The sequence below is a fragment of the Catharus ustulatus genome, chromosome 14 (genome assembly GCF_009819885.2).
Source record: "Catharus ustulatus isolate bCatUst1 chromosome 14, bCatUst1.pri.v2, whole genome shotgun sequence".
Lineage (NCBI taxonomy): Eukaryota > Metazoa > Chordata > Aves > Passeriformes > Turdidae > Catharus > Catharus ustulatus.
In genome coordinates, this window is record NC_046234.1 from 6198706 (window position 1) to 6214202 (window position 15497).

The 15497-nt window shown below is 46.0% G+C and overlaps 1 protein-coding gene across 2 annotated transcripts in view; it reads right to left on the minus strand.

Annotated features, from left to right (window-relative positions):
- The window catches only part of TRPC5 (transient receptor potential cation channel subfamily C member 5), a 92375-nt gene that overhangs the window by 20604 nt on the left and 56274 nt on the right, over positions 1-15497 (minus strand). For both annotated transcript variants that reach the window (XM_033072306.1, XM_033072307.2), the window contains exons 4-7: positions 14697-15033; positions 11220-11359; positions 6657-6979; positions 2030-2225 (exon numbers count right to left, since the gene is read on the minus strand). In XM_033072306.1, the coding sequence (XP_032928197.1) occupies positions 2030-2225; positions 6657-6979; positions 11220-11359; positions 14697-15033 (996 nt within the window). The remainder of the gene's footprint in view (positions 1-2029; positions 2226-6656; positions 6980-11219; positions 11360-14696; positions 15034-15497) is intronic.

Sequence of the window (15497 nt, forward strand, 5' to 3'; positions counted from 1 at the left end):
ATTACTGGAGGTTAATTAACGACCCACATCTGCAACTCAACGTTTATTAACGACTTGTTTCCTTCGGGGGAGAGATTAATTGATGTCTGCCCTTAGAAGACACATGAAGGAAATTTGTCCCTGTAAGAAAGCATTGCAGGAATGAAGCTGCATGCACGGGAAGGGATTGGAAGTGACTGCCAGGAAATGTCACTGCTCTCGGTATCACTGCAGTGACACAGTTTAAGTGACAACAAAATCTCCTGCAGCATTTCCAGTGTCATTTTCCCAAGCAGGGGCTCGTGCTGCTGGCTGGACTCTGTGCTTTGCCTCGTTTATCTGGAGAGTTCAGTTCCCTACCCCTGGGCAGCCTTTCTGATGGGGCCAGTCCAGCTCCCAGCTGCTCCAGACACAAAACCATGAACACAACAGCCCTCTCTGGACCCTTCACTTCAGTTAATTGTTATGATGGGTCCCTCTAATTCATGTGGGATTGTGTGTAATGTGTCATTGCATCACTGGAATTATTCAGGGGAAAGAATGATGAGTGGTTTGTGGCCCAGTGAATAGCAAATACTGCTATTCTTATCCCAGTCTTAGGCTTGGGCTTTGTCTTAGTGACAAGCCTGTTCGATGACAACAAAGGAAAGGGAATTGGAGAAAATGGCCAAGGAGAGAATCTTTGTTTTCTGTCCCTCATTCCAGTCTCCCTGGAATGTGAGGAGTACCAGTGAACAAAGAGAAGGCATTGAAACAGACTGATAAAGCAGCAATGCCTTTGTGATAAACTGCTTTTCTGCTCATCTGGAAGGTCAGTGGTCCAGCTTTTCTCATACTTTTTACCACGATAAAGATCAGATGTCCAAAACAATCAGCAATTTGAGGGTCTGCACTCAGTTTGACCAAGTGAATTTAGGAGCCACTTATATCAGCAGATAATCAACAAGAGTTGTGGAACCTGTTCAAGAAAACAACTCAATACTCCCCTCTGTGCTTTAGCCAGGAAAGGAGCTCACCCACACATTTCCCTGGAGGCTTGTCCAGGAATTTGGAAATGGAAATAGCAGAATTGCTGCTGGTTCTGTTTTTGCTCTGGTTTATCTTCTAGAATAAACCAGGAGTCACCCCAAGCAGAGGAAGAAGCCTCTACTCTGTACCAAGTGACCTGCCAAGGACACAAACAACTCCCCCCTCTCCTGTTTTGTCCCCAAATGATGCAACAGCTCCTCACCTCACTGTCTCCAAACCTATCATGTTAATGGTCAGAACTGCACAGTAAGTGCCCACTGGTTTATCTGAAGTACTGTGCACACAAGATTTTGCTTCCTTCCATACTGTTCCTAACCTTAAGAGCTTTAAAATGCAGAGCCATGCTGCTTTAGCTTTCAGTCTGTTGACAAATTTAATCATCAAGGTACAGATTGGCTTTTGGGTACACAGAATGAGATTACAGTGGAGAAACCAGTTTTGAACATTCAAATGAAAGTTCAGTTTGATAAGGGCTCTGCAGCCCCGAGCTGCCTCAGCTCAGATCCATCCTGCACTGGGATTACTCAGGAATCTCAGATTATGGTTTTACAGCCAAGGAGACTGTGGTATTACAGACGGACATGATCTAACTTCAAGTGGGAAGACTGTGGAAAAAGAAATTGCAGGACTGGGTTCCTGACACACACAGTTCCACATGAGAATACAGAAATAGGATAAAAAAAATATCCCACAACATCCACCCCCCCAAGTTAAAACCAAACATCAGGAAGCAGTGGGAAGGTTTCCCTTTTTACACCCAAGGTGGTCAGCAAGGTTACTCCACAGAGCAGACAGGGGCAGATCACAGCCTGTGAGCCTTTTCCAGCTAAGCAACATTTACAAACAGAGCAAAAACTCCTCTGCAGGCATGATTCAGGCTGGTGAGCAGAAATCCCAACTACCTGCTGGCAGAAACTGGGGGCAGCAGTCTCCAGCATCCCAGAAGGGACTCATTGCTGCAAGTCAGACACATGAGGCACATGGGGAGAAATAACAGCAAAAAGAGCATGGGGTCACTCACAGCAATGAGCTGGTAGGAGTTGTTCATCATGGCTATGAGCATGTTCAGCAGCACAACCAGGGAGATCACGTTGTAGGTCCCAAACATCGTGGCCCCAACAAATTCTGTGAACTCGTGTCTGGCTTTCACGTTGGTGACGTAGAGATTCAGCAGCCCAAACACTGACCAGAAGAGTGACTGGAGGGTCTCGAAAAGTCTGCAAAGAAAGACAGATTTTTAGCTGGGGAGCTGGAAAATTATCTTCAGGTAGAGAACACACAGATATTGGGAGAGCAGCCAGTCAGCACAGCCACTTATCCCTCCCTGGGGACAGCCTTGTTCAGCCACAGTGACCCAGTGCATGTGAGAGCTGTCCCATCAACAGCATTCACTGGCTGTCCAAGAGCCCAGTCCACATCCTTGTGAGATGCAGTGAGCATAACTGCCCTGAGGAACCCAAGGCTCTCTTTCCCACTCTGCACACATGCAAAGAACAGCCACAATATATTCCATTTAATTAAAATTGCCATGCTGTGATGCTGCTGCTATCTATAAACTCTCCTGTTTAATCAGTGCCTGCATCATTAACGTGTCTGCAGGATAAATGCTCAGGGAGCCCATGCCCCAGTACAGAATGTCAGTGCACAACAACAAAGCACCACGAGGTGGGAGATGGCAGAAATCACAGCCAGCTGCACCTTTTGCTCTAATACAGGCTGAGAGCTTGCAATTGCTTCAGCTGCTGTGACCCTTTGCAGTGCACCAGCCCAAAATGCTGTTCTGTTTGCCATGCACCTGCCCAAAACTGCTGTGTGTAGAATACACCTGTCCAAAATGCTGCTCTCTTTGGAATACATCTGCCCAAAACTCTGCTCTGTTTGGAATACACCTGCCCCAAACTCTGCTGTGTGTGCAGTGCCCCTGCCCAAACCCCTGGTGGCTCTGAATGTTGGTGCAGCAGCTCCCACCCACCACGGGCAGAGTCCCTGGAAGAGCCCTGCAACCACTGCTCAGTAATGACTCAGATGAAAGAGTCATCACATTAATTCAGCTCAAGAGTCTCTCTTCTTCTGCAGGCTTCCTTCCATAGATGAACTGGACCTGACCCCACTGAGCTGATGAGATCATCCCAGGTCTCTCTTTGCTTCAGCCACAGACAAGTGACCTTTCACAGTCACGTCAGATGCGTAATCAGCAATCTAAATAATTGCTCTATTTGGGCATCTTTGTTTTGGCTTTCCAAAATATGGCATTTATATCATCCAAAAATGACATTTATATGCCTGTTTAAGACTTTCCATTTTGGCCTGAGGTCAGCAGATGTTTTCAAATGCAACTACTAGACAAATCAATATGAATAATTCAGATGCTTTACTTGACACACCAGAAGTCTGTTCCTCCATCATCTCCAGGCATTTGTTCACATGTATCTCCATGCCTTATATGAGGATTTAGTTTATACTTTGTGTATGTATCTTATGTTTTTCACTGGCCAAAATCATAAAGATGTTTTTAAAACAAAACAAAAAAAAACCTTTCTCCCAAAGCTCAGGCTGTTAGGCTTATTAAACAACCAAAGTAGTAAAATGAGAATTAACCAAAGAATGCCAATCATTTCTTTACTAGAAGTGGTGGAGTGCTATCTGTCTTTAAAAGTATTTATAATATTTTTCCTATTAACAGTAGAAATACTGCTTGGGCTGAGACAGAGGTTCTCATCACTAAACTGAAATCAGTTCTAGATTCTGTTCTGGATGCACAGTATTACCCAGATGTGCAATTTGGGCCCAGCCTAAGGCCAACACATTGACATGTGGGCATGTGGTGCCCTTGACAAAGACTCTGAGTGGTTGCTGCAGCTCTGCACAGCAGTGAGGCTCAGTGCTGTGTCCTCAGTGTTTAATGACAGGACAGGTCCAGCCTCTTCTCACAGCCCACGTTGCAGGGGGAGCTCACACTACTTTGGAGAAGCAGCTATAAAGAAATAGAATTTTGGAGATTGTGATTGAGAGGCTCTCATGTCCTGCTGGGTGTATTTTGAATCCTAATCAAACAGAGGAATTCTCAAAGCTGCACCACTCTCCATGGTGGCTTAGAGAGAGCAAGTGTGCCACAGGAACCTGTACCCAGGGGAATGGCAGAGCAGGCAGGGAGGTGTGACTTCCTCCACCCCTTCCTCCTCTTCCTCACTGTCACCTCCCTCCTTCAGTTGCCAGCATCACAGCTACAAACATATTTTCCAATCATCTGCCTAAGCAGCAGGCACTCTGCTTTCTGAGGGATGGCAAGGCCAAAGCAGAAAACCCTAAATTATTCATGACTTCCCCTCGCTGCTGTCACAAAGGAATATTACTTTCCATGATCTGTGTGTGCAATGCAGAAAGTTTCCTCGCCATGAAAATGTTAAAGCCACCCTTTGAGAGTAATAGGGAATAATGTGCCAGTAAATAGGTGTCACACTTGACACAAGCTGCACACACACGAGGAGCGTCCTCTCTGCTCCCCTTGCAGAATCAGAGCTCATTGTGTGAGCCCAGGAATGCTGGTGGGAATCAAAGTGCACTATTCAAAGCTTTGCAGATGTATTCCTTCAGAAGGAATGAACCATGAGCAGAGTCAGGGTATCCAGCTCTGGCTGGGCTGGCTCCAGGTTGCTCACCCCCAAACCAATATTTGGATCTGCAGCTGCTCCTTCCCCAGCCACTGCCCCATGCTGTGCATCTGCTCCCCAGCCAAATGTCAGCTTGTGCTGGGGGTGTTAATAACGACCATTTAAACTTTTAAGAACACGTTAAATAAATTTCTTATGCGAGCCTCAAACAAAAAGTACCTGCAGAGTGTTCTGTCCCCTGCCAGGAGACCTCACTCCTAATGGATCCCCTCCAACTGTGATTTTGTTTCATACAAACCTCTTCCACAAAGGCTGAGCCCCCTCAATTTCCTTTCTGTGCTACATTCCCTTGGCAGGGGGTTTAAATGAATGGTAGGGTGGCAGAAATTGTGGTTTGTATTTAAGCTGATCTACACACTCTCTGCTAAGTGTTCCTTGTATAATTTTTAGCTCCCAAGACATTACATCTTCTTACAGACTTCAGCATGGTCGGTTTGTTGCTTTGGTTTTTTTTTCCTGCTGGCCCAATACTTGTTTCCTTTAGTCAAATCTTGCTATTGCTTTCTCCACTTACCTGACACAATGAAATCTGTAAAAAAAACCATTTTGCAAGGTGGCAGACCCAACCCAGAATGCAGAACTGAACACATCTGTTCACCACAGCTCCAGAGGAAGGCAGGATTTGGGACTAGATTTTTTTAGGTTTGTCCCTTCCTGAGGTAGAATTTACCTCTTAAATACTGTGCTTGCCAAACTTTCCTCCCTCTGGCTGCTGCATCAACATGGACACAGATCAAGGAATAGTGTTTGTTATTGAATTCCTTTGCAAGGGCAGCATGACACATTTCTGGGGCATGTGAGGCAACTGAAACAGAAAAAGTCTGAAATCTCTTAATTCTGTTTCTCATTTGCACAGTGCAGGTCCATCCACTTCCCCCAGACAGAGATGGGTTTCAGGAGAAAATTCATCAAGCCTGCGGTGTTCCTGCTCTGCAGTGGGGAATGGCACATGTCTGGTCTACCAGGTCATGCTGCTCTTGAAGGATGGGCTCTATCCCATGAAAATTCTGCATTTCTTTTAGGGGAGAGCCCACAGTACAATGCTGGAACCTCTCCTCTCCCAACCAAGCCACGTGGCCTCAGCCATCATCTGGTTTTGATAATGGTGCAAACACGTCCCAAATCCTTTCTTAACCCCGAGCCTTCAGCTGACAGAGGGTGGAGAATTATTGGGCATCATGACAAGTTTTATTTAATTTAGCATAAAGTGGTGGACAACAGTTTTGTTTTGCTTGTTTGCAGGGCGTGGGCCTTTTTCTAGACCGTGCTTTATTTATTTCTCCTGCCATTGTGAGTTAAGTACTGTGCAAGCAGCAAGAACAATCGGGTGGGGGCTGATTATTATAATTACTTCTACTATTAGTAATTAAAACAAATACATCAGCAGGACAATTCATGTCATTTTTCAGCATGTGCTCTCTCTTTCAGCTCTGCCAGCTGTCCTCACAGCGATTTCCATGCCAGCATCTCAGTAAAGTAACAGCATTCCCAGCAAAAAAAGGTTCTGCTGGGATTTTATTCTGCAAGGAAGTCAATCAGAGAAGCCTGCAGCATCATGTATCTATTAAAATGATCTAGGTGAGATTGTTGTTGTTGCTGTGTCACATTATTTAATAAAACCTGGTTTTAATAGGTTTATCCCTTATTTTCTTCATTTTATTCAGGTTCCCCCCTTTCTTCAGTAATTAGGCAAAACAATTATTGTGGCAAAAGGACACTTCCTTTCTCAGCTATACTGAGATTGTGCACAGACATTATCATAAGATTTAAGTTGCAGGAGCATGTAGGGAAAATCCTTGGTCCAGAACTAAAAGGTCTCCCTAAGTAAGAGTTTGTGACAGCAGGATGAGCAGTTTGAGCTCAGCAGAATGTCTGCCCCACTTAACTCCCACCTTAACCACCTCACCTGGTATTTGAATAAACAAAGCAGGGGAGACAGGGGAACAGCTCAGGAGCAGAAAGGAGAGGGTGTCTTACGTGGAGAAGGCATTGTTCTGTTTCTCACATCGGATCCCCTTGCAGTTGTTGGGTTCCTCCGAGGCACTGGTCTCATAATAAAAATAAAGCTGGTTCAGTCCATTGGCAAAAGCCAGAAGCACCAGGCAGTAGATAAAAAGGAACTTGAGGATGTCTAGCAGCATGCGTCCCAGAGAAATCTGCAGGGGTCCCAGGTGTGAGTTGGCTGTAAACAGGGAGATGAGGCGCAGGGAGCTCAGGATGTTGGATATTGCAAAAAGGGCTTCTGCAATCAGGGTCGGGTGCCACATCTCCCACTCCTCCCTCGGCCGAGATCCATTGTACTGCAAGGGACAGAGAGCAAGGGTGTAAGAGTGAGCTTGTTCCAGCGGCCCGGAGGGAACTCAGCCTGGAGAAAAGAGGCTCAGGGGTGAGCTTATCACTCTCTAAATTCCCTGAAAGGTGGCTGTGCTCAGCTGGGGTTGGCCTCTCTCTCCAGGCAGCACTGACACAACCAGAGGACACAGGCTGTGCCAAGGGAAATTTAGATGGGTATTAGGAAAAAGTGAAAGAGTGATGAAGTACTGGAATGGTCTGCCTGGGAGGTGATGGAGTCACCATCCCTGGGTGTGTTTAAAAAAGACTGGATGTGGCTCTGAATGCCATGGTTTAGTTGAGGTGTTAGGCCTGGGTTGGACTTGATGATCTTGGAGGTCTCTTCCAACCCAGTGATTCTGTGAATTTTGTTAACTCTGAAGGTCACACCCACTGATTCCAGCCCTTCACAGGTAAATCCTAACCAGGCACAAAAAGGACTTTTAACCCCTTACACCTCAGCTGCTGTCACAGCTGGCATTCAGGACTGAAGCTGATTAGGGCAGAGATGAAGGTTTAATGATGCTTTTTTATGAATTCTGCCCACTACATTATGACCCCCTGATGGTGAGAGATGTTGGACCAGGTTTTCTTTAGAGGCTTTGGGTATGTTTGAGGCTGTTCTTAGCCTAAACTGAAAAACTAGAATTTTTAAAAATCTGTTTTACTTTTGAGTTCACAGTCTGTGGGTTCCTCATGTCCATGAGTTCATACACAACCTCCTTCTCTTTCAGCATTTAAAGGGGTTCAGATTTTTCAGATTTTAGCAGGTTCCAGATGTAAATTTCAAATTACTTTTATTCTTTTTTCCTCCTAAATATGACTGCACATTATAAACACTGCACATTCCAGGAACAGTGAGAGGGAGGGAAAAGGAAGGAAAGAAGAAAAGCAGTGAACTATTGGATGCTTCCCTTCCCATGTAATCTCAAAAAAAAAAACCAAGAGCCAGCAGCCCAGAACCAAAAGTCTTTCTTCATATTAATTTTCCTATTAGTTAATTTGTCATGGCAATTTGAGGAGAGTTGCTAAAGCAGAGGTCTTAATTACAGCTGAAACACTGGGTACATTTGAGTGCATCAATTACAACATTAACTGGGTTTGTAATGTAACTGTAAAAGCAGAAGCATTTTCTGAGCAAAGTGCAGCCAGATGCAAGCAGGTAACACAAAAGAGCTGGTTCTGTAAAATGCTCTGGTTCTGTAAAATGTAACTGCTCTGGCTTAACAACAGTGGCACAGAGAATGGAGTCAAAGACATTTAACATCAAGGAATAATTGTCCTTTTAACATTCGTCTCTGCTCATTTAGCATGCATAAAAAGGCAAAACTGCACTCAGAATAACACAGCTAACACTGTTTAGGGCTCCTAAAATAATTCTGGTACCTTTGAAAAGGAAATGGCACCAATATCACACTGACAGACAAGACTGCAGAGCCTTTCTATTTAAATCAGAAGGCCCAGCACACAAGCTCCTCATTTTTTCAAGGGCTCAGCAAAATGCAGGTTGATATTTCAAACTATCCCTCTGCATGAAGGAGATGAGACATGATACAAAGGCATTTCAGCATGACCTCAGATTGCTTCTGACATTTTCAAACTGTTCTTTATTACATGAACATCATGGCCTGAGCCTGTTAGCTTGATTTGAAGATGGATCTTAAAATGCCTACAGACACACAGAGAGGTTAACTTATTTTGGATTTCCAGCAGTGGGGGAGTGTGGGTGGGATTGGGAAGCTTGGGCAGCAGATTTGCACAGCTATTCCCAATTTTCTTCTGCAGGCTGGCTGGACACAGCAGCCCAGGGCTCTCTGCTAAGGTTTAGCACAGATTGCACATAAAGGTATGGGAAAAGGTCTTCTGTGTCCCACACCTCTTTTTAAAACAATATTTAGGTCGTTAAGGTCATACTTTGGTCCTTTATGAACTGATGGTATCTCCTTGCTTGGCAAATAGAATCTTCAGAGCAGGTAACAGAAACAGCAGAGTTATCTGATGAAGCTGGGTGTCCGGGAAGGCTGGAGTAGTTTGGTTTGGTGTCTCTTCAAATGATGAAACACAGCAGAGATGTACACAGAATAGTACAAATAAATTACACCATGCTGTCGCATTTACCCTTCCTCATTACATGATAATTCAATGCAGCAAATGAAAACTGATTAAGAAAGTATTTCTACCCTATAATTAGCCTGAAGATTCCATTGGTGTCAGACAATATTAGAGCCAGGTCTTGGAACCAGTCAAATCAAGGAGGGAAAAAAAAAGTCTTCACGTAAAAACAAGGATGGAAAACATTTAGTGTCAGCATGCAACTTATTTGTTCTGATATTTGGCAGAAACTTAAATGTCCATGTAATCCTTTGAAGTTCTAAGAAGTGTTAGAATATGGTATATTGGCATATATCCCAGCCTCTTCCAGCTCAGGGCTGTTCTATAAATAACAATTCATGGTTGCAAAATGTTTTGAAGCCATTATCAACCTTACAAACCCTCAGATTTCAGAGCACCCTGCACCCCCTGACTGACACAGGGCAGAAGGAACTGCTGTGGCCCCGTGCTTCAGAACTGCTCCCACAGAAGATTTCCTGCACCTCTAGAATGTCTGACACTGGCCCAGATCAGGAGTTGAACTCAGATCTATTCCTGCAAACCCTCCTCTGTGTGCTGGCCCATGGGGTTTTGTGGTTAACCTGCACTTTTCTGTGGCTCTTGCAGGCAACACAAACAGAGCTGCACCTCCTTTGGACCTGTGCTTTGGCTGGGAGTTTAAATCCCAGTGTGTGACTGCACAAACCCATGGATGCACAGCTCCTCTAGCAATTTGTGTGTGAGAAAGAACCAGATTGTTAACATTTTAAGATTTGTCCATGCATTTTACCATCTCTAGCTTTTTTTTTTTTTTTTTTTTTTGTTTTGTATTGCTTGTGGTTTAAAGACCAACCTTTCAAGTCTGTAATTTCCTCCCTGGTTGTGAATGTTGGGAGAATAAAAGACATAATCTGTTCCTGCTTTGATGCTGTTACAGAGCTGCCTCTTCAGGGAGCAGCAACCAGCTTAAAAGCCTTTCCCTTTGAAAATCTGACTCACCAGGACTGCAGCCTTCAGGATTTAACAAAGGCCCCATAGCAGGGCTGTTTGCATTTTGGAGTCAATGGGTTTGGTGAAATTTTCTCCTGTTTCCCCCTCTGCCTGCTGGGCAGGACTGAGCAGGGTTGCTCTGGGGAAGTGTTTGTCCTGGGTATTGGGAGCTGGGCTGCCAGAAGCAGAGACCTTGCAAAAGGGGGAAGAGCAGGAGTGGCCAAGGAGCAGATCCCAGTGCCTTGATTTACACCTGAGTAATTGCACTGACTGCAGGGAAGCTGCTGCTGATTCATACCACGGGGAGAAATAGGCCAAGCACGAAGCTCCAGCTGAAGCCAGAGCTGTTGCATAAGGAATTTTACAGGATGCCTTTTGTGTCTTGTCTTTGAAAAAGGGAGACAGAAGGAAAGTGCTTCAGGCCATCCCCTGGCTTCAAACCCAGTGCATATGCTAATTTGGAGCATCAGAAGTTTATAAATGTGAAGGTGCTTTTGAGGATGAGCTCTGATAGCTCTCACCACAAATGGAACATGACAGGCAAGAGCCTACAGGGTGTTAAAGCCCCAGCTTGCTCCTTTGTCATTTCCCTGCCCACAGGTTGCATATTGAAGAGTAAACTGACCCCTTTATATCACATTATCAGGTAAAACCCTCCTAATAACTGTCTTGCTCTCCTCAGTAGACCTGTCACAAACTTCTGATCACTAATCTCCAGATCTGTAGGACTACAGATTATAAAGCTTGGCTCTAGAAGTTTTCAGGTTAGCTATTCTTGTTTACCATTTCATTTAAAAGCCATGTCTTCCCTGTGCACTGTTGAAGGAGGTCCAGTGCCAGCACAGAAAACAAAGTGCTTTGGCAACTGAGTACCTACAAAAGTAAAAAGTGGAGAAATTTCTCCCCAGTGCCCAAACAATCTACTTAACTTTTAATCAAAGAGTCAGAATGAGCAGGATGTTCATTCTCCAAACAAAATAATAAGCTTTCCAGGTGAATTTTCAAAATTGGACTGCTTGAAAAAGCTGCTATTTTCTTTGCTCTGTGATTTTCATTTGAACAGTTTGTACCCTGTGTACTACAGCTCTCACCAGCACATTACAAATTCCCCCTCCCAAGTTACTGTACCTTGACATAGGCAACAATTTTAAGGGAGATAGTTGCAAGATAGAGGGAGTTCATTGCAAAATCCATCAGATTCCACCAGTCATGTACATACTCATTGAATCCACCATCCCACATTTCCTTGATTTCTCCCCAGATGAAACCTGTGGAAAGAAAGGGAGTTCATTGCCATGACAAGGCATTATTTACCATTAAAGCTCTGTGTTGTATATATATATGATGTAATACCAGACAAATGGAAATTAACAGCTAAGAAAAAATGCCTCTTCCCTCTTGCCTTCTAAAAGTACAATGCTGCTGATTATGAGACATTTTACAAGTCTGTGGGGAATGCAGTCTGGAGAGAGCTGAAAAAGACCTTGGTTTCCTACCCAGGGCTCCAGATCTGCACATGAGGAGACTGCCTGAAACACATGTTATTTATAACCAGTATGAGTGAATTGGCTCCGCTGAAATTTGCTCTACGTGAACAAACTCTTCAAGCAGCTGTATTTGGTATGGTTTCTAACAGACTGTCTGCTCTCACAGACAACTCTGAGCAATTCATTGCTCTGCTGGACACCCCTGATTTTCCCTGACTTTTCTCTAGCAGCACCAGACCCAGCTCCTGCATGCCAGCACAGCTCCTCCGTGACCTGGAAATATCACACCAAAGCAGGAAGAAGAGGATCCATTCTCTGTCTCAGCCATTGTATTGATGCATCTTGCTGTACAAAAAGCCCACAGGGATTGTCTGTGAGGAAAGGTGAGCTCAGCATGCAGCAGGGCACTGCAGCCTGGCACTGACTCACCTGTGTCAGATATGGCTGCGGGGTTGGTGAGGTGTGTGTTCCCAAGGATATGGCCAGAGCCCATCGTGTCAGCTCTGAAATGCCTTCTGGTGACCATTCTGGGCACTTGCTAATGCTCACTCTACCTCCTTGCAGCTCAAAGGGTGAAGGGCAGCTTCTGAAATTCATCACCAGACTGCTAAACCTGCCTGACACAGCTCTGGTTGTAACTTCTGTGTCCTTTCTTGTAGAACTGTTTAAGGATTTTTGAAAGCCTAAGTCCCCGGCAGCTCCCTCATGCCCTAGACGCTTCTGAAAATGTCTTTAGAGCCCCAGGTATTTTGAATTACCCACTTGACATTATCCTCGAATGAAAACTGGAAACGTGTGAAGAGGAGACAAAACCAAACAAAGACCAAATCAAAATACACCTCCAGATGCATTACCAATGCAATTCCCAAACTGCTGCCCCTGCCTAACCACAGGATTTTGCAGTGGTCACTGATGTGCTGCTTGCATCTCAGCTTTAAGGACCTGCAGGTTCAGTCTGAAGAGCAGACAAAGTTGCAATGAACTCCTGCACGTCCCCAAGTATCAATCTGAGCTGCTCAGCTGCCAGCCAGCAGGTCAGTGGCCACACAAACAAAATGTCAGGGCCAGCCAGGTAATCTTATTACAGCTGCCTCCACGTCTTTGCATGCACGCAGACCCATAAAATAAAATAAATCAATGGAGAGGAGCCTGCTGAAGAACTCATGCACTGTATTTATAGTGAGTTATCGTTGCTGGTTACTATAGCTACAGCAATGCTGTGTGTGCCTGCTCCCTCTCCTTCTATAGTGGAAAATATTTCGTAAGTAATAACCTTTAATCTGGTGAAACTGTTCTAATTTCTCTATTTAATAAACAGTCATACAATATCTCTATTTATCTGAAACAAAGGAACTTGAGAACAGACAGCTGCAAGAGGTGTTTTTGAAAGGTTTTTTTAAATGGATTATCCTTCTTTCATCTGCAAATCAATTTTACTGAAATGCCTACCATTTCCCTCAATTTTAACATGAATTTAAAGATGAAGTGAAGACATCACCTAAGCTTAGAAAAGATATTTAACCTCCCGAGCTTACTCTGAAGTTTCTACCAACACCTGCATTTCAGTGCATAAATTTCAGCTTCATCAGACATTGAGGCTGGTGGTGGAGCTGTGCAAGGAGCACAGTGCCCTGGATCACCATCCAAAGTGAATTGTGAGCATGTTTGCAACTCTTACTTTCCTTCCTCATTTTTCCATCAGCAGTTTTGGAACAGCTGGGTTGGTTCAGCACAGAGCCAGCAAGGAGCAGTGTCCTGGTGTCACCAGGACAGGGGAGCCAGCAGTGTGGGAAAGCAGGAGAGCCAGGGAGGTGTGGCAGCCACTGCCCATGAGCAAAGTGCCTGGGGACATCCCCAGCTCCCAGGGGTGCCACATGCTGGTGGCACAGCAAGGGATGAGGGAGCTGGACCACAGGAGGGGTCAGCATCCTGGTGGAGCTCACAGGTTTGCAGTGCTGCTGTGCTGGAGCTCAGTTTGGAAGGGTAAATAGCCCTCTCTCATTAAAAATACATCCAGCTGGCTTCTCTGTTCTTCTCCCACCTCCTCCCATGTCACTGCTCACCTGAGCATCCTGCCCTCAGCACACACACACCTCCTTCTCTCCCCAGCTCTGGCTGCCCAAGCCAGACTGGAATAAGAGCCTCACATTGAACTTCCAGACAATCAACACTCCTGCTGATACCAGAGCACTTGCTGCTGATGTGGTCAGTGATTATCAGCAGAGTGAGGCTTATCTTCCCTCTGCTGCATTCCTGCAGCTTATCTGGGAGGAATAAGCCAGGCTGGTTTTGCTGCCTGCAGGGAGCAGGGAGAGCAGAGCCAGGCTCTGGGCACTGCCTGTCCTTGTGCCAGCCAGCAGGACAGAGCCAGCAGCAGCAGTGACACCGTGGGTGACCCAGGAGCTCATCCCAACCTGCTGCTCTCACCCAGCCTGGGGGAAGCAGGGAGGGAGCCACGTCTGCCAGGGGCTGCTGGGGTCATGTCTGAAGGCACATCAGATGGCACAGAACAGCAGAGCAGCCCTGGGCCAGCAGGAGCTGCTGTTCCAGAAGGAGCCCAGCTGTTCTGTGCAGTTTCTGGAGCTGGCTGCCAAATCTCTTCACATGCTGGGCTCGGGGAGGAGTCCCCACACAGCTGCCATGGGTGCGAGTCAGGGCCTGCAGCTCAGTGTTCCTGGGTGTGGGATTTGTGGGATTTACCTAGAACCCAGGGCAGGAGGGGTGTGGGATTTACCTAGAACCCAGGGCAGGATGGGGTGTGGGATTTACCTAGAACCCAGGGCAGTATGGGGTGTGGGATTTACCTAGAACCCAGGGCAGGATTGCAGCATTGGAGTGTGGGATTTACCTAGAACCCAGGGCAGGATGGGGTGGGGGATGTACCTAGAACCCATGGTAGGATTGCAGGATTGGGGTGTGGGATTTACCTAGAACCCAGGGCAGAATTGTGTGTAGTATTTACCTAGAACCCAGGGCAGGATGGGGTGTGGGATTTACCTAGAACCCAGAGCAGGATTGGGTGTGGGATGTACCTAGAACCCAGGGCAGGATTGCAGGATTGTGTGTAGGATTTACCTAGAACCCAGGGCAGGATTGCAGGATTGTGTGTAGGATTTACCTAGAACCCAGGGCAGGATCATCCACTCCACGATGGTGGGAGGTGGCCCCTGCATGTGGAGGTCAGTCCTGACGATGTGCTGCGACGCCAGCAGGAGCATGAACAGGAAGGTCAGGTAAGAGCCAGTGTGGCAGATAAACTTGATAAATGGCTTTTTAATGAACAGTCCCAGCCTGCTCTTGGGTGCAATCAGGTATGCCACGGATAGCACAGGGAAAAGCAGTCCAATGGTGACACAGGTCAGGAGTTTCACTGCCCAGTGTTTCCTCCTCCAGCCTGGGAAGCCGTCGTACCAAAGCGTTGCTAGTAGCTGCTGGCAGTTTGGCTGAGCAACAAACTGGGGGGGAAAAACAGAAAGAAAGATTATTCCTGACTGTACTCCACGTGCACGCCCCCTCACTTATGTGTTACAGCCCACACAGACCCTCAGATTACATTGGGGGCTGGCAATGGGCTGGAAAAGCGTATTTTGGAGATAAAGGGGGAAAAGGAGGGAAGTTCCACCCTTTCTATGTAGGATTTAAGGTTCCTTCTCGTGGAAGAAATTTTCTTCTACTTGCAGCATCCTTGTGCAGATCAGCCACTCACCACACACGCAGCCTCGTGCAAAAACAACACCAATTACTACGAGCTGCCTCTCCCCCCATGTGCTGGAGCACATTCCTTTCCAGAATGTCTCAGGTTCCGACCGCCCCGAACGAGTCACTGCCAGCATCTTAAAAAAAAAGTGACTAAAAGATGAGGCAGGAGGGAAAAGGTGCAAAGCTCTGAGAGTGTGTGTGAGAGGGAGAACGTCTCCCA